The sequence below is a fragment of the Haliotis rufescens genome, unplaced genomic scaffold (genome assembly GCF_023055435.1).
Source record: "Haliotis rufescens isolate VD_foot unplaced genomic scaffold, xgHalRufe1.0.p SCAF_11, whole genome shotgun sequence".
Lineage (NCBI taxonomy): Eukaryota > Metazoa > Mollusca > Gastropoda > Lepetellida > Haliotidae > Haliotis > Haliotis rufescens.
In genome coordinates, this window is record NW_025963791.1 from 28,656,232 (window position 1) to 28,684,090 (window position 27,859).

At 39.4% G+C, this 27,859-nt stretch overlaps 1 protein-coding gene across 2 annotated transcripts; it reads left to right on the forward strand.

Moving 5' to 3' along the window:
- Positions 1-73: 73 nt before the first annotated feature.
- On the forward strand, positions 74-27,708 carry LOC124132603 (mismatch repair endonuclease PMS2-like). 2 transcript variants are annotated; one of them, XM_046496595.2, is made up of 25 exons: positions 74-129; positions 1,395-1,546; positions 2,658-2,744; positions 3,695-3,797; positions 4,810-4,912; positions 6,985-7,154; positions 8,286-8,462; positions 9,809-9,908; positions 11,164-11,248; positions 12,206-12,285; positions 13,090-13,168; positions 14,305-14,344; positions 15,255-15,294; positions 17,314-17,422; positions 18,309-19,045; positions 19,790-19,889; positions 21,307-21,400; positions 22,494-22,530; positions 22,903-23,033; positions 23,314-23,414; positions 23,740-23,808; positions 24,570-24,607; positions 25,366-25,470; positions 27,006-27,041; positions 27,479-27,708. In XM_046496595.2, the coding sequence occupies exons 1-25, from the start codon at positions 80-82 to the stop codon at positions 27,539-27,541; spliced, it is 2,886 nt and encodes a 961-aa protein (XP_046352551.2). In that variant the 5' UTR covers positions 74-79; the 3' UTR covers positions 27,542-27,708. The 2 variants fall into 2 exon arrangements, with proteins under 2 accessions (XP_046352551.2, XP_046352553.2); XM_046496597.2 differs by lacking the exon at positions 74-129 and having other exon boundaries at positions 1,413-1,542.
- Positions 27,709-27,859: the final 151 nt, after the last annotated feature.

The following is a 27,859-nucleotide window of genomic DNA, read 5'->3' on the forward strand; positions in this document are numbered from 1 at the left end:
TAACTTAAATATGATGATTTTGCAAAAATAGTTTAATGTCAGTGTTCCGAAATGAATTCTCAAAAGCGGGAGAATCAACATGGCCGAAAAAGAGAAAACTGATTATATTGCAGATGAAACTTCCAACGTGTAAGGCAAACTTTTGATGTATTTCGCAACCTAATTATATTTTAAGCACATGCTTGGTTCATGCCGGCTTCATGCTTGTTGTCGATTAAATAAAACGAATTGGTATCGTTTTATTCAATATATCAAATATGTTTCTACGACCATTTAGTCTATTGATCTAAATCGTGTGTGCATTAGTGAAGGGTTTGATAATTGAGATCGTGATGTCATGCGGACTGAGTTGCACGTTTGTAAGCGATATGTGATCCTATTTACCGCTGTTTACAGTATACATATGTATATACTGATATAGTAAACATATAGCTATCGGGGTAGTCCGCACAGGTACTACGTACTCTACATAAATTGACGTCAGGTATCTTTCTGTATTCTACAGTGTTTGCACAGTTTCAGTATTTTAATACAGTGTCACAGTAGGTGTATGCGTGAAGTGAATATGCTGATGCATGTGTGGAACATGTTAATGATATAATAGGGATATGTCATAGGGATGGATTACGATGACAACTAAATATTAACATTAAACAATGACATTAGCATGGTATGCTATATTGTCACTTTAGTTATTATAATGGATTGTAATGGCATACACTTACTAACCTATACTATCAATATGAAAAACATAGAATATTGTGGGTCGGTTTATCAATTATTCTGTTCTGACTATACCTTGTCTATTTGAACTAAAACATTGGTCTGTTTAAATGGAATACCCAGCTTGACCATTACGATAGGTTTCGTGGGCACGACCTTGCTACAACCGCTCCATGAGGCCCAGGGGATTCCTAGATCACGGATTGGGCAATTTTGTCTCTTGCACAAAAATAGATTTCAAGGGAAGCAAATGTGCAATAAAATGTATGTTTATATACTAGTATCCATTCTATCAAACAAAAGTGTGATTACAGTTTAGTCAGACAAAATGTCAAAAAAATGCTCCAACTTTATTTTTGCTATATAGTCAATACACACACATATGCACGCACGCTGTTATATAGGTGCAATAATCTTGAACGTGACATTAAACTCCATTTTACTACATCTCATCCGTGTGTCACTGGGCACGATTGGGCCCAGATATCGGCTGTCCAAACATCACAATATTTTCATCATCCTTACCTTTTAGAAAGAGCTTGATGACAGTCTTGTGATACTTAGTAATAATTTAATTTAGCTGGAAAGATGACTTTTCTACATTCTATGACAGATGAAAATCATGAATTTAAAAAAACAATCAGCAATAACATTGATGTATGCTCCAACAGCCCTGAAGCTACAACTGAGAAAGCAGGATCCATCCAGGCTATAGACAGAGGATCAGTTCATCGAATATGTTCAGGACAAGTCGTTCTTACTCTGGCTATCGCCGTCAAGGAACTGGTTGAAAACAGCGTAGATGCCAAAGCAACAAGTGTTGGTAATACATGTATATCATATCATTGCTATTGAATGTACCGTATGTGACGTAATAAGCGTCCAGGGTGCTTTCAAAATTAAAATAGGGGGCTCTTATTAGAATATAATTTTGGTTTAAAAAAAAACAGAGTTGAAAGATCATAAATTTCGTGGTTTATGCTGACAGCCTAAAATGATACAAAAGAAAAGACCCCATATATTATACACGACAGATATATTTTCCCGAATTTAATTGCCCATAATTAAGGGTGCATATAACACACGAGTGCGTATTATACACAAATAAATAAGTCTTGTGTACATTGATCAATTGGAAGGGGTGCTAATTGGGATTGTTCACTAGCCAATATATTAACAAATATCGCCGTGGGCGCTTATTGGAGTGGGGCGTTTATTACATCGAATACGGTATATGTTATATGCCAGACCAGTTTAATTACATTGTTTTTCAGATCCCCCTGTCACTTTTATGCTTTTTTCCAAACAAAAACTTTAACAGGAAACAATTAAGTGTTGCAAGCTTTTTCATTAAAATTTAAGGTTACAATGACACTTTCACCTTGTCTGTTCTTTCCTGGTCTCTCAAGTAAACACTTGGAATAAACGGAAAGCTTTTTCTTTCGAAAACATGAAACCAAAAATATGGTTGTGTCTTGTAAACAAAAATGATAAGGACCGGAAGAATTCAGAAATAAATTTATTTTTGAATTTTTGTTTTTAAACATGTTAAGACATGACTTTTATCATGTTTATTTATATTGTTTTCTCCCCTCCAGGTGTTTTGGGGAAACATTTGTAAAACAAGTATATATTGGTTCAAACCTCATGAGCTTATCATGGGTTGTAATTATAATTTCATTAGCTCAACCCATTTCTTGTGTAATACGAGACATAACATTCCGCATGAACATGACTGAGGAACTGATGTGCCTATCTCTAGTCAAGGGATTGAAATCACTATGATATGTTGACAAAATATGCAATAATTGTAACCATGTTCAGTTTTAGAAAGTGAAGACAACATATTTCTCAAACGCCTATCTTCAACATTGATATACTTGGCAGTCTCTGTCTCTAAATGTAAGAGTTATTTTTGTCTTGTATTTTGTCAGAGGTGAAACTGAAAGAGTATGGCAGTGAAATGATTGAGGTCAGTGACAATGGATCTGGAGTGGAGGAGAAGAATTTTGAGGGACTCAGTAAGTTGACCATGTTTAGTACAGGAGTATATCATACACAATACTAATGGCTTCTGTAGAGCGTTTGATTTTTCTTTCCTGGCACATATCTACCGGAATCCGATGACTGAAGGTTCAAATTCCAGATTTGCTCCGATTGTGATTCTATTTTAGTGAGCACCATACCAGCGGTTGTTGGTTTCACCAAAGGGGTAAACATCTAGGACCTGAATTACTTAGTCTTATAACACACTGTGAGATAACAGTTCTGTACACCTACAGACTCACTCACTTGTAATGAAAGTGTCTGTACTTCACATACTGTAAACATCCTGCCTTATAGAACCTGTGGAATGACACAGATTTTCAAGGGCCTGGTGTAATATTATATTATACTTGGACTCTATATTATTGCGGTATCAGAAAGACTTGTAATCTGGTTACTTAAAGACTGGTTACTTATGCAAATCTTAGTGTGATATTTGATTGCTTGATTGCACACAGGACTCGCTGCTACTCATAAGTAAACATATTAACTTGTTCAAAATAGTTTTGAAATGTTTTGAAGTGGCATCTAGCCCTACCGCCCTCGAAACTGGTTAGAAAAGAACACATTTGTTTGGATGATGTCTGTTGACCCAACCTAGGTCGTATGCATAATGATTATGCATAATTCATAACAGGAAGTGATGTAAAGCGCTTATTCCACACGTGTCATACCTAACAATAGCGATACTGCAATAATAGAGTTGTCTCCCCTTGAGTCACCAATGGCGCATTTTTTATTTACCGATCTCGCTAAAGAAAATCAGCATCAACCAAGCCTAATTCATGTGTAATAAAAGTTGAACTCATGACATAATACCATTTTCTTTATACATATTTTATAGGTTAGTAAGCATATGCCATTATGATCCATTATAAATGAACTGCTGCGATAATACAGCGTACCTTGCTTCTTCTTTTTACAGCTCTGAAACACCACACATCTAAAATACAGGACTTCGGTGACTTGGTTGGAGTGGAGACATTTGGCTTTAGGGGGGAGGCTCTCAGCTCTCTCTGTGCTTTGAGGTTTGTTTTTTTGTCAGTATTGACTGGTTTCAGGGCCGGTTTCCATGGTTACAATCCTCCTTGACTTTGGAAAAAGCTGCCTGATGTTGCAGCAGTTCTCGTTGTAAAGAAAATCTTTTTCCCGACATTCATGTTTGAGGAATTGCTCATTGAGATATTTTAATAGAAAAACCCTCTTGTTTTTTTAACAGAGAATCCAACAGAAAAGAAGTCACTTTGGGTATTGTTTTTGTCTTCAATAGGTTTTAAAAACTGACTGGCAAATTTATTCATCTAACATGTATCTGAAACATATGGTCATAGACTTAGTAAGTTTGGTAGAGTTTTGTCCCTTAGGTATGCCAGGATCTGCTTGTTATGAGCTTGTCCACATTAGATCCTGGGCCTGTTTGCCCAAGGTTCATGGCCTTAACTAGTGTAGCAATGTCTATGATAACTGGGTCCGCCGGAGAGCGGAAGGTCCGGGGTACGATCCCCGACCGCGTCATACCAAAAGACGTTAAAAGATGGTACTTGTTGTTACCCTGTCTGGAGCTCGGCATTAAGGGGCTAAAACAAGGACTGGTCGGCTCGGAGTCAGTATACTGTGTCTGAGTGGGGTATTCATGTTAAACTGCGGCATGGTATCTCAGTGAGCTAGCACTATAAATCGGCATCAGTCCGGACTAGTACAAGCAGCCACACAAACACATGCACGTCGCTATATAAGTGCAATCATCTTGGACGCGACGTTAAACCCCATTTCACCTCACCTCACCAATGATAACTGGAAAGCATATGGATCCACTGGTCGGGAATAAATAAACTGCATGTGAGCAGACACCACTACTTGGATAAGTGAGGTATTTAAATGTATAACATATGATAACGATGATGATAATGTCAACATCATCATTTAGGGCTTTTCTCCAACAAAGCTGGCTGAAATATAACACGCACCTTCCCAAACCATGTTAAACCAAGCCATACAGTTCCCTATGTTGTGCTATCAATGTGGTGATGTCTGCTTCAGCAAGCTGAGTGTTGTTACCTGTCATGAGGAAGCGAGTGTTGGGACGAGGCTGGAGTTTGACCATCATGGGACACTCTGCAGCAGGGCACCATGCCCCAGACAGGTCAGTGTGGCAGTGAAAGTTTTCACCTCCCTATGACCGGCAGCTCAAACAATACTGTTCATAACTAACTGTTGCTGTTCGATGTCATTTTGCCCTTTCGCATCCTTATCAAATATGGTTATGTTTTTCCCAGAAAGGAAACAAAAGGTGCTTTTTGAAGTTCTCCATGCTCTGGATTGTAACAAACTTGGTCATGTCTGAGACTGTCTGCATATTACCAACATGTTGAGGTTACATTGATTGATAAGACAAATTGCCATCCAAAACTGGCTACCACAGGAGATATCGCTTGGATTAGATCAAGCGATATCTACACTGTAGATATCGCTGCAATGAAACTACATCACAATGCTTTGCAGACCATTGTGACGTCACTGCCTGGTTACCATGACGTCACAATCAAATGACATCACTAATGGCTCTGCTACTGAAGCTGTAAGCAGTTCTTCTTACACTTAAGACACCGCTAATTACTGTCTACAAATTGAAAAAGTTGGAAGAATGATGTTGGATGATAAATAAAATCTCACCCTTGTGTCTTTTGATATCAAATATATCAACACTCGTTGGTAAGAGTGGCAAAAATCCTTGGCAAGCCTCGGAATTTTTCCACTTTTATCAGCTCGTGTTGATATATTTGATATCAAAAGACACTCGGGTGAGATTCTCTATTTGTCTAATGGCAATACTTCATCTGTTTATCCCGTGGGGATTCAGGGCCGTATTTATCAAACAACTTAGTTTTGATATAAGAAAAAACTTAAGCCAAAATCTTTTGATAAATATGACTTATGACTTCCTCTAAACTTAAGTAAAAAAACCAAGAAAACTAAGTTCTTTTTACCCTACTAAATTTTGTGACTTAAGGTAAGGGTCGTCAGAGGAGTCCAAATGGATTGGGTGGTCAGGCTTGGTGACTTTGTTGCTTGCGTGTCCTTGGACCCAAATGCATGGATAGTTTTCACCAGATCAATCACTGGATTGTCTTGTCCGAACTTGATTATCTATAGGCAGCCATCATATAGCAGGAATATTCCAGAATGCATCGTTAAATAACAAACAAACAAACAAACTTCACCTGTGTGACTGATCAACAGTGGCTGAATGAGGGACTGGTCATCTAGGGCCACCAAAATATTTGAGTCTCTTGGGTATTGTCCTAAAAAATAATAGACATTTTCGAGGAGGGTCTTGACAAAACTTGACTTCAGCCATCTGACAGTGACATTACACTGGGAAATTGAAAATTTACAATCCAAATTTGACACTGATCAAAAAGTAACATACATCGCAAAAAAAATATAATTCCAACACTCACTGACCTAAATCAATTTATGACAACATCATCACTATTACAGTAGTAGTGACTATCGTAGTCACTGAATGTGATGCTAGCAATGTCGACCTTGCATTCAGGCTCTGTTTTTTCAGTAATGTTGTAGTTGGGTCTTTTTTGGTCCTTGTACTAAATAAACTACCAACTGCAACCTCTTATGGTTCCAATAGCAGTCTAACATCTATTCTAATACAGGACATTTTCGGGGGCACGGTTGGTCCTGTCGTCTAAGGCGCTGCAATTCGCTGTGCAGAGTAGTGACCCTTGGACAGGCCAGTAACCTGTGATCATGGGTTCAAATCCTGATTCGCCCTAAATATGTTTCTGGCTTTGTCAGTGCCATACCCATGCTCGTGGGTTTCGCCAAAGGGGTGAAGAGACCTGCATCCCTCTGGGCATTCCTCCCATGGAAGCTGCCATGCCATGATATAATTGGAATCCTTTTCAAAATCACTCATGGGGGCATGGGTTGCCCAGTCGTCTAAGGCGCCGCGATTCGCTGTGCCGAGTTGCGTCCCTTGGGCACGCCAGAAACCAATCACCCATGCAATCACTCCAATAGCCTACTCCAACCTATTTCGATATAGAACAATTTCAACCAATAGTAAGAGCTTTTATTTCAGTTGTGTTTCGAATATGGTAATTTTGCCAGTAATTATTCTGATTGTTACATAGTTTACCTATTATTTCCAAGAGCCTGTTGAATTAATTGACAATGTTTCTGTCATGTCTTCAGAAAGGAACAACCGTAATTCTACAAAACCTGTTTTCAACACTGCCAGTGCGACATCGCGAGTTCCAGCGAAGTCTGAAGAAGGAGTTCGCCAAGATGATCCAGGTGCTGAATGCCTATTGTCTGGTGACGACCGGGGTCAGGATCTCCTGTACTAACCAGGCTGGGAAAGGGTAAGTAGGTTAATGTTTTTGTTATTTTACAAATATACTTATTCAAGAAATGGTACAGTGAAAATCATGTTTTTTTATTTTACCTTATCCTGACACATACTTGTTTGCGTATCTGTTCTTGTTCCCGAAACGTATTGGAAACACTTGTGCAGTGTTCCCAAATGAACAGAAAACATCTCACTCATCACTCTCTAACTTTTGCCCCAGCTAGCTGGTTGGGAATTGTTCATGTAATCCAAGCAATACTTAATCATCTTTCTTTTCTGATTGAATATTTGATTAACAGTGAGATTCAAGCAAATTAGTATGAGTCAAGACAACTGAAATATGGATTTTTTATGTCAAAAACATAATTGTTAATAATACTTATCCTGACTCATACGCTTTAGCACCCTGCTCTCTCCGATGTGTTTGGAATTAAGAAATAGAAGAGAAAGTGAAGAGTGATGAGTCAGACTGGTTCGTCACAAGTTTCTGGTGCACTTGTACTTGAGAGGGGTGTGTTTGGGTGAGATGTTTTCTGTTCATTAGGAACACTGCACAAGAGTTTCCACTACATTTCGGGAATAAGAAGAGATAAGCAAATAAGTATGATTCAAGATAAGTATAAATGAAATGTTTATCATAAAATTCATTTTCTACTTACACAAATCTAGTCATTTGGTTTTATATGATGATAAATAAAGAAGGATGCAGTTGGGATCCAACAAAAGAATCTATATACCCATTTTTTCAAGTTCAAGTTCTAAATAACGAGATTTGTCATTTTTCTTCATGTGTGATTCTAATGGGGATTCTGCTGTTATGTTGAAGATGATTACCTAAGTTGTAAAATGGATCCATGAAATGTGTAGGCAGAGAGGTTGAAAATAATATACTTCATGTCAAAATGGTCATAACAGTTAATCGAGTTGGACATTAAACATTTCTTGAGAAAATTAGATGTACCAGTATTTTGTGTTGGATATTAGTCAGGGAAATCAGTAGGATGAATATTTAAGGTAAATTAATGTTTTTGGAAGCATTTACTGTTGAGATTGATATCCAAAAGTTGTAATACTTTGAAATATAAATTATCAATTAGGTCAGACCACTTAAAACATACATGTTAATGTGGTACTGTCGTTGCAGGAGTCGGTCAACTGTCGTATCCACCAAAGGTAACACAACGCTGAGAGAAAACATCGCCAACATCTTTGGTCCCAAACAGGTGCAGAGTCTGTTGGAGTTTAAACAACATGAGCCCACAGAGGAGGTGTGTTCCTGGTTTGGGGTCAAGTCGCAAGCTTATTCTGAAGACCTGTTCAGGTAGGGTCTTAATTTTACTATCGTCAAAATACGTGGATATTTCATTTATCGTGATAAAGACATGAAACTTTGTATGGATAACAACTTCTCTGTTGATGAAGGGCCAGAAGTTTTGTTCTGTTTGTTGTTTAACACCACACTCAGGAATATTCAAGCTATATCATGACGGTCTGTAAATAATCAAGTCTGGACCAGACAATCTAGTGATTGACATCATGAGCATCGATCTACGCGGTAGGGATATGATGACATGCATCAACCAAGTCGGCAAGCCCAACGTCCCAATTATGTTACTCGCCTCTTACGAGGGCGAGAAGTAACCCTTGTAATGAACAATTTAGAAGTTGTTGTCTATATACAGTTTTAAGTCTTCATGTTCTTCGAACTTCTAAATGCCTGTCAAACTCTAATTCCTCATCTGAAAACCCCAAATGTCACAAATTTGAAATAAATTCTCTTATTGAGAATTTGGCTTGGCTTTAAGAAAATGGTCACGTCAACCAACAACAACATTGCCTTAACCAGATTTGAATTGACCTTCAGACTACAGGTTGTGTTCCCGCTGGCTTTTGTAACTGCCAGTCCTTGTGGACTGGCAACTCTAAAAATTACCAGTCCCCCCTAATTTCAGTCCCAACTTTAAACAAATAAAAAAATTGTATGAAAATTATTTGGTTTTAATTCTTTCAACATCATGTTCAGTGCAAAGATGTCATCTCTGAAGTAACTAAGTTAGATCTTTACGTCATCCACACAAACTTCAGTTGCAATTTTCTCTCTCTTTTTTTTAATATTTCGAGGCGAAGTCGCTACAAATGGATATTTAATCTAGAAATAGACCAGGGGAAACCCTGATGGTAACAGACAAGCTGACTTTGTTTGAAAAATGTACTTATATGAATATCACCTATGTTTTGTTCAACAACAAAGATTTATAAGGTTCTATATTTGCTGGTCCACAGGGACTGGCAGTCACATGAATTATCGGTCCAAGCCTAATTTTACCCGTAATAAACTGGTTATTACCCGTAAACTGGAACGCTGAGGTTGTGATACTTAATTTTTTGTTTGTGTGACGTTTCCCATGTTCGTTTAACGTTAACGTTTATTCTGCCTCGTTCCAGTAATATAATACAATGTAGCATTTTATTTGATGATAGGTGGTAAGTCGGGTGATAGCTAATGTTTGCATATGTTATTTTGTAAAATTCAGCACAGAATAAAGACCTGAACTGATTCATGGCAATTCACATCATTTGTCATGATGTGTAGTCATGGTAAATTTGTGATGCATCAATACATTAGTGAATCTTGACACCTCTTATCTTATACTCTGTGTGTTTCAGGATCGAGGGCTTCGTGTCCAAGTGTGAGCATGGCCGGGGAAGGGGGAGTACTGACAGACAGTTTATCTTCATCAACAAGAGGCCATGTGACTCGGCCAAGGTAGCGTACATATCTTAGCAAATATGTGGGTAAAGTTTGAGATAAGGACAATGCACAAGTAACTGTCTATTCGTTACAAATAATCTACAGTTGAAACAATAAAGTGACGTCATAGCTCTATTTTAGATTTGTACACTTGATCTACTAAATATTATTTACCCGTTTCAGGAACATTTTTTATTGAAATCACATCACAAAAGCTTTTTAAAACATGACAGGTTTACTCTATGTAAGATCAAGAACAAAGAACATTTAACCGTTTCATAGAATCATACATCTATTACATTACAATCAAATAGAACATGTAAAGCATACCTGTAACCAAGCAACCATGTGAGTCTTCAGTAAGATGTAGTTATCATATCAATGAACTAAATTCAGTCAAAGCTAAGCAAATGTGTACCACTACAAAGGTAAGGTCAAGCCTCATGCTTGTGTAATTACCCGTGAAGATTCCGGGGTAGAATAGGTCTTCAGCAACCCATGCTTGCCGTAAAAGGTGACTATGCTTGTCGTAAAAGCGACTTACAGGATCGGGTGGTCAGGCTCGCTGACTTGGTTCATGCATGTCAGGCTTTAGGAATTGGTTCACATTTTTTTACAAAATTGGAAAAAATATAAAACGTACTTGCTGTTATAGATTGAAAATGTTCTCTTTTTGTAACGTCTGTTTCATAAAAACCTTTTCATCAAGATTGTTTTGAAGAAATTTAGTTCAGTTAATAAACTTCATGTTTGGGGTGAGTGAGTGAGTATGGTTTTACACCGCACTCAGCAATATTCCAGCAATATCATGGCGGGGGACACCAGAAATGGGCTTCACACATTGTACCCATGTCGGAAATCGAACCCGGGTCTTCGGCATGATGAGCGAACGCTTTAACCACTAGCCTACCCGACCGCCCTCATGTTTGGGACTTCTATCATGTCTGTTTATTGAAACTTTTCTCTCAGTTTTATTTTGCATCTTGGCATATTGCCCTGGAAGATGTCTTGCCCATACCTAACTGCAGTGAATTATTTGCAGACCATTGTCATATAGCTGGAACAACAAAATATGCACACTAACCCGTTTTCACTTGATATCGTGTCCATTTTGCAAGAGAATAACTCTCTTGGCAAAAATGCCCCTCTACCAAGTTCCACAGAAAGGCTACTATGATGTAAAACCCTTGACATGTGTTGACTTCTTTGCTAATAGGATGTTATTGATTGTGCTGATGATGCTGAGATGCTATACATTATCACTTTCCAGCTGTCCAAGCAGATCAATGAGGTTTACCACAGCTACAATCGCCATCAGTACCCCTTTGTGGTGCTTACGATCACTATGGATAAAGGTCAGTGAGAAGTATCTTCACTACCTATTCAGCCATATATTAGCAACAGGAATTTGCATGATTTCATTTCAGATAGATCTGTATGCCCACTCCTTGAGACCTATATTCAAACATGTTTGTTAATTTCACTTCTAAACTCAAGCACAAGGCTTATTGTATCTCTGCCTGTAAAGTTCATCTATCTATAGATTGACAAGATTACCTCACAGTCATATGTATTCTTAATAAGGTATCTTCAAAATAAAAACTATTTAATATTGGCTTCTGATAATTGGCTTCTTTGAGTTCTTGAAAGTAATGAATAAAATATTTTTTTCCTGAATCATTCATATGACTTCAAGAACATAGGTAATGTTGCCACACCCATGCATTTCTCAATAGGTATTCCAGGTAAGAATAAGTCTCCAATACCCAGTGCTCATCTCCAATGGGTTTCCATGACAGAATAGGTTCCCAGTACCCCATACTTGTCTCCCATGGGGAATACGTGGCAAATAGGTCCCCAGTACCCCCAATCTCATTAAAATCAGATCTTAGTGTTCGCTACCGCTAAACAAAGATCTGAGGACATCCTATTACGGGTCACGTCAGAACAACCTTTCATGAATTTTGACCGACCAATGAAATGAATGACAAGAAATCGACATTAGCCAATCAGAAGACAGTTTTCTCGAGCTTTATGACACTAGTTTCAAACTGGCGACTACGCTTCGAAACATATTTTGACGTATTCTCGATTAAAAAAATTAAAACTGATAAGAAGAACATTCTGGAATGGCTTATAGATGGCCTATATTGTATGGATATAATGCTTGTATGTCATGAGGACCCAGACAGGATAGGTCCCCAGTACCCCATACTTGTATCTCATGAGGACCCTGACAGGATAGGTCCCCAGTACCCCAGGACCACCCTAGAAGATGTTTATTCATGCACTGATTGTACATGGTGTTACAGAGAGTGTTGATGTGAATGTGACCCCTGACAAGAGACAGCTCTTCCTTCAGGGGGAGAAACTCCTGCTGGCAACACTCAAGGTGAGATTGTGATGGGCAGTGAGCATTTCTCTTAACCCTCCATGAGGACCCTGAAGCTTAACCCAGTGCTTGTTGCAATAGCCATTAGAAATGAGTTGGCTGGTTCCAAAGTGGGACCTGGCTTATCATTGCTCAACAGTGAAGGTCCGAGGTAGAATGGGTCTTCAGCAACCCATGCTTTGCTTGCCGTAAGAGGCGACTAAGGGGATCGTGTGGTCAGACTTGCTGACTTGGTTAATGCATGTCATCTTATCCCAAATGTGTGGATTGATGCTCATGATGTCAATCACTGGATTGTTTGGTCCAGACTCGATTATTTACAGATTGTCCTATAGCTCGAATATTGCTGAATGTGGTGTTAAACAGCAAACACCATCGTCATTACACCATCTGATTTAAACATGAAAATGTTAAAATTTGAATATGTTGGGGTCCCTAGATTTAAATGCAATGGCAGCAAACCCCAAAGTGCCAAGGTCCTCACTTAATTCATGAAACTGACTGTGCTGTCAATCGCTGTTTTGTCTATTCCAGGGATCTTTTGCACAAAGCAATCTTAACACAAGGGCCCCGAATCACAAAACCATCTTAGCACTAAGCCATTGCAACTTCCATTTTGTAACATAAACTTATGACAGGCGTAGCGCTAATTTCACTTTGTGGAACAGGGCCTAGACTAGATTATTTTCAACTGCAGTCAATTCTGACTACGTAATCAGACAGTCCTCTTTATACGAAGTACTTTTACCACAGTTTGTCCAATGACTCCTGTCTGACCCCATGTCTGTTGGCTCTGTATTGCAGACATCGCTGGTGAAGATGTTCGAACCCACTACCAGCATACTGAAGATCAACACCTTCATGACTCTCAACACAAGCCGAGGTACACAGAGGGCTTAGTTTGAATTAACCACGGAGATGATCTTACTGCCTGTTGAAACTCCCATACATTAACAGGGATGTGCAGTCATAGCACTGAATCCACTTTCTGTGATGAGGAGCAGGACTTGGCAATGCAGGGATGACAAAGCTGATTTCCTTTGAGCTTAAATGTCTGGGGTCATCACTGATATTCAGTGATCCATTCATGTAATTTACATCTCTGTTTTGCTTTTTGTGCCCTATGGAGTCTGCTTTGATGGTACTGAATATCGCCATCTAAAAAGCAACCCAAACTTTAAGCCCCCCCCCCTCCCCATCCTGTCATCCTGTACAAGTCCTCAAAATCGATGCTACTTTATATACCCCGTCTATAAAGCAGAGCAGAGTCTGGTTATTCTCTGGCATTCATGTTTTGAATTTTAGGGCAATCTTTCAATTTGAAGATGGAATAGGAATATGTTGATGGGCGGCTAGACTTAGGGGTCTTGTCAAATGATGTACAAAGTGAAACAGTGATGTGGTTTAGTTTGTGGATGGTGTAACTGCTATTTAGCTATAACTTCAGTTTTAATTCTCAGAAAATGTGTCGAAAGATATGCCATGATAGTAAACATGATGCAGAGACAGATTGATTGATGTTTACAGTGAACATTAGGATGATTATCAAGAAATTTGAAGTAAAATATCATTAGTTGCAGACCGGTCTCGAGGGGTATGTGGTGTGATGTACCCCATGTGATAGCCAGTGTACCCCGAGCTGGCACACAAGCTTGCCCATTTATCTAAAATGTCTTATCACTGTGGATAGCTAACCATTTCACAGACATGTTGACAGCGAGCAGATGATGAAAAAACTCGTCCAGAGTTATCTCCCTTGCTAAAGTGCATCTGATAGGTGTTCAGTTACGAGATAATATTATCATTTCATTGTGTCAACATTGGTAAGAAGTTCGGCACTTCCCAGCAGAGTATATGTAATTTATACCTTTCCTATCAACAGGGTACATAAAAAAAGTATCCCACTGAGTAAGCAAGCCATCAGAAATGAGTACCAGTAACTGAATGTAAGAGATCCTATAGATTCTGCCACTATAACTGTACTGTGTTCAGAATGTACTGAGATCTGATGTTTTCCAGCTGACAAGGATGATGACAGTTCAGACACAGGCTCTGACAGGTAAATATCAGTTGAATTCAGTTCAGGAGATCAATGTACTGTATTTTCAGTGTAGAGCTAGGTTACCTGTAGATTTGAAATATCAACTGAATATTGAACCGAATGTGCAGGGTTTAGTTGTACACGGCATGTTATTAGTATGACGTCATACTGCACATTTGGTATGATGTAACAGTCATAGAGAAGCGGCAAATTTGGTACTCTCTTCCTGGCTTAAATATTTTGCCACACATACTTTGAATGTCATTGTGGCCACATTTCTGCATGTTGTAAGCTATAATAGTACATTTCACAATGTTCACTGATATTGAGGAAGAAGTCGTTCACTTTAAATACCAGCTACCGAGGTACTGCAGAGGTCAAATCGGCTGTTTTATTCAGAAGTGGTTATTGTGATTTGAAACTTCTAACTGACCAGTCAGAATCAGATATTTTCCAAATTCATGGTAGAAATATAAATAAACTTTAAGAAGGGGTTGGTTTGAGGATCATTCCAGTCTTAGAAAGATTAAATCAGATGATCCTAATACTTATCTCACCTGCTAACTCAAGTTTTATGATTAACCTGTCTAAATTGAGCAATAACTGGTAACTGAAACAGACAAAACATACTAAAAAAAACTCTCTGTAAATGTAAATAGTTTCCATTTTCTTCATTTGCCACTAATTCCCAGTGGCTGCAGTCATGGCATTGGATTGACAGTCAACAAGTGGGGACGTTTAGTTTTCCCAAAACTTGTACCCAAGAATGTGTGTAAACAAGAAAATAATGGTACACATTTTCTTAATTTTCTGGAATTGTATGAAAGCAATTATATAAATAATCTTGACATGGTAACATAAAAAAAGTGAAGTTGTATCATTTTGATCCCTACACTTTGGAGTGAAAAGAAACCTTGTGTGTTTGCAGGTCATTGCAGGTGGTACCAGAAGGGCCGAAAATAGGAAAGGTTTGGATATTTACACACTCAAGCATTAAACTTTGATTAGAGTTTTGTACCAGAACAGCAAGCCATCTGTTTTGATATTGGTAGGAAAGCAGCATTTAACTTTCTCGGCAGGACACTGCTGGCCCATTTGTGACTCTGCACTTTCCTGTGCAGAGTTGCGTCCCTTAGGCCTGCCAATATCCTATGAACTTGGGTTTGAATTCAAGGTTCGCCCTGATTATGATTCTTGTTTTTTTCAGCCACCATATTGATGTAAGGGAGGTAACTCTAAACCCGGAAGTATTTCTATACATAGAACGCAATGTTAACGTAGTTTGGAATGGTTGTGTGAGTGTTGTGATGATGTCATCATAGTAATACCGTTGTGTTGTCAGTTATGGTTTTGATCTGAACAAGTAAACATCGTTTGGGTTTACCGGCGACTTGAGTCTTCTTTCAATATCCATGCTTGTGGTTTCCACCGATATGGTCATCTGCTCATGATTTTTTCAAGGGCTCCTAACTAAGTGCCCTTGCAAGCAAGTTGTCAAACAGAAGTTTTTTGTTAAACATTATCTTTATTGGACCTGTTATCATAGTAAGTAATATAAGTCACCTTACAAGGCCATCCCATTTGTTATAACTATACAGCATATGAACAGGTCCAAATACATCCCTGTAACTAAGGCCTGCATCGTCTTTCCTCCCTCATCAAGCTGCCATTCCATGATGTAACCTAATACTGTTCATAGCGGAGTTATTGGGCACAGGTGTCCCAGTCGTCTAAGGCGATTCCCTGTGCAGAGGTGCGTCCCTTGGGCGTGCAAGAATCCTATGATTGATTGGTTCGAATCCCGGTTTGTCCCAATTATGTTTCTAGGTTCGTCAGCACCATACCCGTGCTCGTGGGTTTCACCGAAGTGGTAAACGTCTGAGAGCTGCATCACTTCGGGCTTTCCTCCCACATTAAGCTGACACGCCGTGATATAACTGGAATACTGTTACTTATTCATAGCGGAATTAACTTTCCTAATGGCCATGGTAGTCGGTGTGTATGCAAGTACATACTGAAGATAAGCCCCTTACAGGCTGTGGGTAATGATGCAGAGTAGGGTATGGTTGTATCGTCATTTTAAAGTATAGACTTTGTTTGAAAGTACTTAAGCAATGCTAAGCAAAGTCATGTCTTTGTACATAATATTCTGGGAAAAACATTTAATATTTAAATAACATATCTAGTACACTGTGTTCCTATGTTTGCCTTTAGGTATGGAGAATGAGGTTTCTGAGTGAGTGAGTGAGTGAGTTAGGTTTAACACCACTTTTATTCCCGTTATACCCGGTTTAATGGTGTGTCAGCTTAATGTGGGAGGAAAGCCTGAAGTGATGCTGCTTTTGCAGATCTGAGACGTTTACCACTTTGGAAAACCCCACAAGTATGGGTTTGGTGCTGACAAACCTAGAAACATAATCAGGGTGGACCAGGATTTAAACCCGAAATCATAGGTTTCTGGCATTCCCAAGGGATGCAACTCTGCACACCAAATTACGGAGCTTTAGATGACTGGGCTACCTGTGCACCCAGGCTGTTCTGAAGACAGAGCTAAAATATAAAAAATGTGTTTGAATTGGAAGAAAGTTTGTTTGGTGCATGTTTCCTAAGGGTCATGAAGATCCGGGGTAGAATAGGTCTTCAGCAACCCATGCTTGCCGTAAAAGGCGACTATGCTTGCCGTAAGAGGCGACTAACAGGATTGGGTGGTCAGGCTGACTGACTTGGTAAATGCATGTCATCATATTCCAAGTGCGTGGATCGATGCTCATGATGTCAGTCACTGGATTGTTTGGTCCAGACTTGATTATTTACAGACAGTCATCATATTACTGGAATATTGCTGAGTGCGGCGTCAAACTAAAAAAACCAACCTTAGGGTCAGTTTTCAGGGACAAATGTCTTGGGGCATTACACTTGTGTCTTTTTTACGTTGATATTTTTATCAAATGTTTCATATAATTTTTTATAATATGAATATGTTTCAGCCAACACTTGTGAACACTCTGTCCAAACTAAAGCGGTCGTTTTCCAGCGCATTTGCAAAGGATGACGTGACAGGAAACTTTCAGACTTCTAGTCCAGAACATTCAAAACGTGAGACCTCCTCCTATAGCAGTTGTAGATCAATTATTGGCAATGAAGGGTTACCTGCCTTAGTTATTACCTAGACGGTAATTACTTAGACGGAGTATTAAATAATTGCTCAGTCAAAATCTGCATTCTGCATTCTAGCTTGTTTACTATGTTTACATTTTCTGTCAGTTGTATTCAGTTCCAATTTGTAGCAAAACTCAAGTATTGAGAGTGAGTGAGGATTGTTTTACAGCGCTTTTAGCAATATTCCAGCAATTACATGGCGGGGTACACCGCGGGAAATCGAACCCGGGCCTTCGGAGTGACAAGCTGACGCTTCATCCACAAGGCTACCCCACCGGCCCTGAAATATTGAGAACTACATCAGAATATTAACCCCCAAATGTTATTAATCAATGAGGACTTAACTCAGCTCCTGATATGTCAGGATGAGCCTGCACATTGGGGTCTTCACCAGGGTGTCACTGTGTGATGAGGACTTAACTACAGCTCCTGATATGTCAGGATGAGCCTGCACATTGGGGTCTTCACCAGGGTGTCACTTGGTGAGGAGGAATTGACTCCAGCTCCTGACTGTCACCCCTACAGTCATTATGTCAGGATGAGCCTGCACATGGAGATCTTCACCAGGATGTCACTGTGTGATGAGGACTTAACTCCAGCTCCTGATATGTCAGGATGAGCCTGCACATGGAGGTCTTCACCAGGGTGTCAGTGTTTGCTTTTGCAGTTGACACTGAGCTAGCAGCTGACTTAGGTCTGTATTATGTGAAACCGAAAACATTTGAAGTGTCTTCATTTTCCAATAGACAAGTGTAACTGTTATATTTTCAAAGTAAATTGTAAACGGATCAAGTAAAGTTAATGAATTCTGTTTTTTTTTCAGAGAGGAGACTTGACACATGGACATTACCCAAAAGTCAAAGTCTTCCTGCAAAGTTCAAATCAGAGGAGACTACACCTTGTAAATCTTCTCTTTCAAACTTTCTGTGCAAACAATCCCCAAATTTTGGGGAATCAGAATCTGTAATAGATTCGGACTCAGGTATTACAGAAAGCCCAAGCAAACTCTCACACTCACCATCTCTGAAAACTAGAGCTGATGATTCGTTTTCATCTCCAGTGAGTGCGGAAAGAGGATCACATGTTGACAGTTTTTTGTCAGATTTTAAACAGAAGTGTACCAAGGATGTAACAAAGGTTGAAGGTGGTGGCTCAAGTCAGTCCTCAGATTGTGTTATTGTTGTTCCGGAACAGATCACATCTTCTCAAGGTAGCAGGTCCACATGTTGCAGCCAAGGGTCCAAGACAGACAGCTTTACTGTCCCAGACACAAATCTGGAGTACGTTCAGTGTGAGGAAGACACTGTTGATGCAAGAACATCATTTCTGAAAATTTCAAAACATTCAAGTCAGGAGATTATAGACCTTGAGGAATTGTCAGAATCCTCGATGTTCAGAAAGGCAAGATTAAAAGGAGATACCGGTGAGGAAGAGGAGGTTGAAGATGTAGAGGAAGAGGCATCACATTTGGCAGCTGCAGGTCTTTCAGGAGAAGCATCACAGGAGAGTCCAGATGATGCACAACTACCCCATGGATGTCAGGTTACACTTCAGGAATATGTGAGTAGTCTTGTGCTAGGCCATCTCTATCAACTCTCATGTCATGCATATCTGACCTGCTGTTTCATTCATATTAATATGTCTACTTATTTCCTTTGACCGTCCCTTCATCCAGCTGAATATAGTCAAGTGTCTGAATGATTATGTTGCAAGATTCTTCAAGTACAAAACAGACTACTCCCTAAACAAGAAAAGATGGAGAATACATGGATGGAAATTAGCACTGGCCTGCTAGCCAAGACGATTATTGTTAATGTTAATGGTATCCTAAGGGCTAGTAGAATTTCAAACATTTGTGGCTAGGACATAGTCTTCGTTCATTTCCATCCCTGAGAATGCATGCAACCAATCATGCATGCAATCTTGGAGGTAATCCTAAAGGAAATTACCTCTGAGACCATGTGTGGAGCCTCTGTATATAAAGGCTCGGTCTCCTTTATATTTTTTATTCAGCCTTTGAAATAGATAGACAGAACATTAACACACTGCTTTCGATGTTTTCAATGTGATATTTGTATTAACGATTTTACGATCTATCCAAATCTGCAAACTTGTATATGCATATGAGACTTGCACTTTAAGTGACTAAATGGCAGCATGCTAAGAGTATACTTCTCAAAATTTTCATATGACTTTAGTTCTTCTGTTATGACTCTTAAGTGGTATATATCAGCTGCACAGATAATACTTACTCAAACGCCTAATAAGCCAAACTGTGGATTGGATGTGGTGTTTTTGCTCTAGGATGAGAAAGAAGAGGTTCGCAAAAGAGAGAGAAGACTTTCATTTTCCTTCAGTGCTTTCAAGGCCAGGACACAGGCTGTGAATGGAACAAACCAAGATGGTGAGTAATGCATAGCTACCAACGGTCCTGAAGTTTTCCATATTGTTATTTCTTCCTTAATACGTACAAATAATATGTCAATCTATGAAACAAAAATCACAAGGTCTAAATTTTCAATGAACACAAATGCTATGAACACAAGTGCATCTTGTTTATTGATTGCTATATAGTCTTATTTATAGTATTGCATCGGTCCAATCGAGACACTTCACTCATATTATTGGAAGTTGCTGTTGACCAGGACCCCGTTCCACAAAGTGATCTTAGCGCTAAGTCGATCGTAACTCCCTTTCTTTAACCTTGACTTACGACAATCGTAGCGTTAAGATCGCTATGTGGAACGGGTCCTTGGATCTCGTTCCACAAAGCGATCTTAGCGCTATGACTGTCGTAAGTCAGTGTTAAAGAAAGGGAGTTACGATCAACTTAGCGCTAAGATCGCTTTGTGGAACGGGGCCCAGATCATAAAAAAAGTACTTTGTGAGCTGACCCTCATGTGTTACAGTTATTTTGTACCCAACTTTACCATGATCATATTGCTACATTTATTTTATACATCCAGTGAACCCAACTATGAGTTATAAAGGCTGTGCTGTGTGAGGGTAGTTTTATCTGCAGGCAGCCATACTGGGGCTATATCATGAGCTAAGATCAACAACGTCATGGCTCAAATAGAGAAGACTCGAGTGTTTTTGACTGTAAGGTATATCAACACAAGTCAATAAAAGTTTGAGACTCCAAAGCTCCGATTTTGACATATTTGATATCAAAAGACATGAGGGTGAGACTCTATTTATTATCCAAAATCATTCTTCCAACTTTTCAGCTTACAAGGTGAGGTGAAATTGGGTTTAACCTCGCGTCCAAGATTATTGCACTTATATAACGACGTGCATGCACGTGTGTGTGTGGCTGCTTGTACTAGTCCGGACTGATGCCGATTTATAGTGCTAGCCCACTGAGATACCATGCCGCACTTTAACATGAATACCCCACTTGAGACAGTATACTGACTCCGAGCCGACCAGTCCTTGTTTTAGTCCCTTAATGCCGAGCTCCAGACAGGGTAACAACAAGTACCATCTTTTAACGTCTTTTGGTATGACGCGGCCGGGGATCGAACCCCGGACCTTCCGCTCTCCGGGCGGACGCTCTGCCTCTAGACCACGGAGGCGGTCTTCAGCTTACAAACAGTAATCACCAGGAGATATCTCACCCAAGCGAAATCGCCTGTGGAAGCCAGTGTTGCATGACAATAACAGTGAACACACAATCATCCAGGTCACACACTGTAACCTACGCTCATTAGGCGTCTCTTCTGACAAGCATGGGGCACTATGTTACAAATATATGTTATGTGTTAAATAAACTTTATGTAATATAGTCCTGTTGTATGAAAACCTTCTCTTTTTCATAGGGAATGGCAATACAGATTTCAGCCGCAGCTTTCGAGCTAAGATTTCCCCCCTGGACAACAGGTCTGCCGAAGAGGAGCTCCAGAGAGAAATAAAGTCAGTTTATCTTCTGTTAGATGTATGTACGAGGGGGCCTGACCAACACTAGGCCATACCAGGTTATTTATATTGTAATACTTAGATTTGAACTTGTGGATCCGGCCTTTCATATCGAGGTCGGAGCTCTTGTATAAGGATTGTACCTTTTTGAGACCTTTAAATTCACATCCCTGCTCAAGGGATGCACTGATAAGAAAAATTCTGGATTTAGAGGGGTTAAATTTTTCTTTCCAAATTACAGAGTTAGAGAAGGTTTGTGTGTATGGGGATTTGGGGGGGGGGAAAGCTCTGATTTTTTCCTGCTGGGGATCTTCCAGAGTAATAAACCCAGAGGTGGTGAGGTGAAATGTGGTGTAACATCGTGTTGAAGATTATTGCACTTACATTGCGACGTGCTTGCACGTTTGTATGTGGCTGCTTCTACTAGTTTGGACCTAGGTCGGTTTTATAGTGCTAGGCTACTGAGATACTATGCCAAAGTTTAACATGAGTACCCCACTCAGACACTGTATACTGATCCTGAGCTGTCCAGTCCTTGTTTTATCCCCTTAATGCCGAGTGCCAGGCAGGGTAACAACAAGTACCTTCTTTTGGTATGATGCAGATCGAACCACCCATCATCCGCTCTCAGAGCAGATGCTCTATCCACTAGACCACTAGACCACTAGTAAATGGACCCCATACCCAGAGCTTACACGGCTGAAACAGACAGTAGCTTACAGGGCTGGGGGGTTGGGATGGAAGGGGGGTTGGTATGGAAATGGGGTTGGGATGGAAGGGGGGGTAAAGCATTGAGAAAGAAGTAGGGGAACTGCACTTAGTAGAATACCTGAGCATATTTATAATCTGATCTGTTCTGTTCGTGTAGGTGACTCTTCAAAAAACATCCCAGGAGTCCCTTATGGTGACAAAACTGGTCTGCCTGGGATAGATGAAAGTTCCTGGATGTTAGACGAGTGTGGCATCGGTTCATTGGCTATTGTTGAGCTATGACTGTACTTGGCTAGTGTCGTCATGTTTGGCTTGACAATGATGACATTAGAAATAATAATCCCATGTTTACTGTATGTTATGTCTTATTTGGTTGCAGGAAAGACATGTTTCCCAAGATGGAGATCATCGGCCAGGTACGACATTCAGGGCTTCAAGTTGACACGCTTTGTGTTCACAACACTACTGCATACATACGTGTGATTTGCAGTGTGATTAGTAGTCACATGTGTCTATGTTCAGTTAACCAATGAAATGAGGTTGTTCATGATTCATGGAAGTCAAGTGAATACTACTCTGTTCATGGACTTGAGTTGATGTCCTGATTTGTGAGTTGATGTCCTGATTTGTGATCGTGAAACTTTTTCTGGACTATTTTGACTTACTGAGTTTTGGATTACTTACGGTTTATTTCACTCGAGATTGATAATCCGTTATCCATAAAACTTGTTGCTTATTCTCCATGTGTTCTACATGAGGGGCACCTGACAGCTGTTGTTTTGTTCCAGTTTAATCTGGGCTTCATCCTGGCTAAGCATGGGGAGGACCTGTTTATTGTTGATCAGCATGCAACTGATGAGAAGTACAACTTTGAGATGTTACAGAGACATACTGTCATACAGAGTCAGAAGCTTATACAGTGAGTCCACTCACTACCTCATTACCTCTCTCACTAACTCACTAACTACCTCACTACCTTACTCACTCACTCTCTCACTAACTACCTCACTCACTCTCTCACTCACTCACTCACTCACTCTCTCACTAACTACCTCACTACCTTACTCACTCACTCTCTCACTAACTACCTTACTCACTCACTCTCTCACTAACTACCTCACTACCTTACTCACTCACTCACTCACTCACTTCTAACTCACTACCTCACTCACTCACTGTCTTTGAATTGGCCATTGCAGCCCTCAAAACCTGGAGCTGACTGCTAGCAACGAGACCATCCTAGTAGACAACCTGGACATCTTCAGGAAGAACGGCTTCGACTTTGTCATTGACGAAACAGGTTGGTTGCAGTCCATTGGTTAAGGGGGTGGTCGGGTAGCCTATTGGTTAAAGCGTTGGCTTGTCATGCCTAAGACCCATGGGTACAATGTGTGAAGCCCACCGGTATCTGGTGTCCCCTACCGTGATATTGCTGGAATATTGCTAAAAGCAGCATTAACTCACTCACTCACTCACTCACTATCTCACTCACTCATGCGCACCATATTTTACATATAAATCCATAAACTCAAAATATATTGTAGGCCATGCTTACCCACCTACTGTTTAGACAAACCATGGCAACAGGATCTGAAGTGGTATTTAATGAATGTCTTACATTACAGCCCCTCCCACCTGCAGAGTGAAGCTGACGTCAACGCCAGTCAGTAAAAACTGGAACTTTGGCAAGGATGGTGAGAACTCCTTGCTTTATGTTACCATGGATACATTGTTACTAAGGTTATGATCAACTGTTTTAAGGGGGATAGAAGTCAGGAACAACTGAGGACATGCAATCATAGCTTCTTGATACTTATTTTTGTGTCATTAGTAAACATGTCTACCTAGCTTGCTGGGCAACTTTGTTTTCAATACGGTGTGAAAACATTCATTTATTTTTGTGATTTTATTGTAGCTATTTCCATTTCGATGACGGGGATCATATGATTGTAAATTTGGAAAGGTCCTGTAATGTTCATATAGGCAATGTAGCAAAATAATATATGACAGTAATATTTGAGCCAACAGTAATATTTGAGCTAATAGTAATATTTGAGCTAACAGTAGTAGTTGAGCTAAAAGTTGTATTTGAGCTAACAGTTGCATTTGTGCTAACAGTTGTATTTGAGCTAGCAGTTGTATTTGAGCTAACAGTTGTATTTGAGCTAACAGTTGTATTTGAGCTAACTTTAGTATTGGAGCTAACAGTTGTATTTGAGCTAATTTTAGTATCTGAGCTAACAGTTGTATTTGAGCAAAAGGTATTTGAGCAACAAGTAGTATAAGAGCAACGAGTAGTATTGAGTATGTATCACTTATCTGGCTCAGGAAAGAAACAGTTTGTGATTTTATTGAGGAGTGTGATTATCAGGATTAGTGGCAGTGCAAAGTGCCTCTTACTGATGTTTTGGGTTGGCAATACTATGATACACTAAGCAGCTTTATCTCCCTGCAGACATAGAGGAGCTGATCTTCATGCTGACAGACTCGCCAGTAAGTACAGCTGTCATCACGTTCCTATGTGTTAACAGTGCTCCTCTTGTAATCTTGCAGAACCATGATTGAATGATCATTGCATTCATCACCACTTGCCCCTTTCCATAACCTGCAAAACTCGTCCCCTTAGCGATGAATATTTGGCACGAAAATACGACAAACCAATCACAATGCGTTAAAGTACTTCGGTCAAAGAACACTTTAGGAATAATTTTTTATTTTACATATGTCTTGCATTTAAAAATACACCCAAGATACAGGTAAATGTGGTCAATCATACTGTATAATACTGTTAGTTTTGTTGTGTTTTCAATAGCATCTCTAAATATATTTGATGTATAGGGGAAATATATGTGAATCATTATGCAACGAGTTTACAATTCTTTTAGCTTTGCCCGTTTGCAATTAGACTGAAAAAATGGCCACGAGAGGGGCACGAATCACTATTCGGCTTGTCCAGGAATAACACAAGTTGGTCGCGTATGTGAGCATTGAAGACACTCAAAGAGGAGATAATCTGAAATACCTGCGTTATTGCAGTCATTGGTTTATCTGCTCTAGGCATCTACAGAATGTTGTGACCATTAAAGAGAGAAAATTAAAAATTAAAAAATTAAAAAAAGGGTTTAAAGGTGTATTCAGTGCTAAATTTGTTATGCTTCAGTTTCATCAAATTGTTTTCAGATAATGCATGATGTAGGTTATTCTGTAATGGAGGCTGTGATCACAACTCACTCACTCACTTTATCCACCAGGGTGTGATGTGTCGGCCGTCCCGGGTTCGGATGATGTTTGCCTCCAGGGCCTGTCGGAAATCAATCATGATTGGAACAGCTCTCAATAAAGCAGAAATGAAAAAGGTTGGAATAAAAGTCTATAAATAAAGAAAAGAGGCAGTTGTCTGAAAAGATGGTATCAGAAAAACATACTTCTAGAATGCCAATCAAATAGTTATGAATTTGGTTTTCATATGTTAACATAAATCTTTTTCCATTGGTGTTATTGTGGAAAAGTTTTTAAATTAAATGAGGTAAAGAATTTTTTTAAATTATGATTGTCTAACTTTCGAAAAGGTTATTTATGATATTCATGATAGCCTGGGTTCTCAGCACATACTCTTCAGTTAAACCACACTTGCACTGAAGCATTAAATCTGATAGTCATTTAGCTGACTTTCTTTTCACAAAAATTGTTGTTGTCTCCTTGACTTATTGTTCATGTGGGTTAGTGAGTGAGTTAGGTTTAACGAGGCATTGAACAGTATTGTAGTGTCAGCTTTATGTGGGAGGAAACCTCGAAGTGATGCAGGTCTCGAACGTTTACCACTTTGATGAAACTCACGAGCATGGGTTTGGTGCTGAGAAACCTAGAAACATGATTGGGGTGAACCAGGATTCGAACCCACAATCATAGGAACAATAGACATCATTGTTTATAAATCTAAGAATACTTAGATCTGAAAGATCCATCGGTATGGCCGGAGTTGTCACAGGTGGAGAAGTCTTAGTTGTTCCCGATTCCTGACGGTGTTTCAGTGTGAGTAGCAGAAGAGGGTGAGAAAATAACCGTCTGCTATCATCTTGGCTGCTTCCTTCCTTCTAGCCTTCTTGATGGAGTCAAATAGCTTGTTGAAAGCTGTCTTAGGGAAGCACACGACTCACAGTCTCTTCTAAGCATGAGGTGTCTCTGCATTTCCAGCAAGTTGGATGGGGATCCCCTGTAATCATGAACTTTCAACATGATTTTCAGCCTGGAGGAGAGATTGAGGATGCCATCTTGGACTCGCACCCATAACAATCACCACTAATATTTATGTTAGAATCAGCTAAAGAGGGACCTTTTACCAAAACAGTCAGAGTGTTGAATAGTACAACAATAGATAACAACTAATTATCTGAATTTTAGATATCTAGTGTGACTACATAGCCTAGAGATTGTGAGGTTTTCCTGCCTTGACAAGCTAGCGAGCTAGAGGTTTTATTGGCGGTCCTATTGTCTTGACAACTCGACTTGTGTGGTTGACAGTGGATTGAAATTCTGAAGATTAGTTTTGTGTGATTGCAGTCAAAATACAGGATTTATGGCAATGATTTAATAGAGGTAGAGGATTCGCAAGAATTATAGGTTTCCGGCGTGTCGAAAGGAGGCCACTCTGCACAGCGAATTGCAGTATCTTAGACGACAGGACCATTGTGCCCCCAGGCTGTTCTGAAGAAAGTGCTAAAATATAAAAACACAGTTTGTACAGCTTTATACTCAACAGACATATTCTTCAGGGAATGATGTTTCAAATGTAATAATGTCAAGACTTACATTAAAGGCACCTATGTCTATGGTAGACACTCAACTTCAAAGTTTGAATAAGAGAAGAAATGTGTTCTCTTGATTGTTTCAGCTGTTGTGCCACATGGGTGAGATTGAGCAGCCTTGGGTAGGTTCACATTTCTCAGCTTCATTTAATTTACCAAGATGGATTTATGACTGTGTATGGCAATTTCTTCACACAATGCAGATGGTCTCTTCTGAAGCCCCCATCCATGTCAAGTGCTGTCACGTCTTGTAATTTATTGATGCACATTTTAAAGTTTTACTTCAGAATCATGTAATAATGTCAGTGAGAATCTGAACCAGAATTACCTTGCATTATGTATCTAAAAGATTCCTGATAGGAATAACTGGAACAAAGTCTAAAATAAAAATAAGATATGACATCCAATCTTTGAAAATTTCAAGAAAAAATAATTTTTTGGGCAAGAAATCATGACTGACACAAAAAAAATATTACCATAAAAGTTTAAAGTCTTCAAGACATGATGGGTTAGCAATTGACTTATGGAGTCCTTATGGTGATAATTATCCTCATTTCAGAACTGCCCCCATGGTCGTCCGACAATGAGGCATCTCTTCAATCTCAACATGCTGCCAAAATAACCCCTCTTCAGCATGTGTTGACATTAACTGAAGAGTTGTCTCCCTTGTACCAGTGATCTTTCAGCAAGCAGAAACTTAATTGTGTGGAAGAACAGGAAATCATTAAACAGACATTATCTGTGAACGTTTAATGACCAGAAGTTGTAAATAAAGAATTTTTAAATTTACAGAATGTTGTGTAATCGTTGAGAAACATGCCATGTGGAAATAATATTTTCTTGTTTGGCACCATCCCATTTTCAAATGGATTTTTCAAGTAGGAGTGCTTAGTACATCATTAGTTGATGCAGTGCATCAAATTAGATTTTCTGGTTGTGT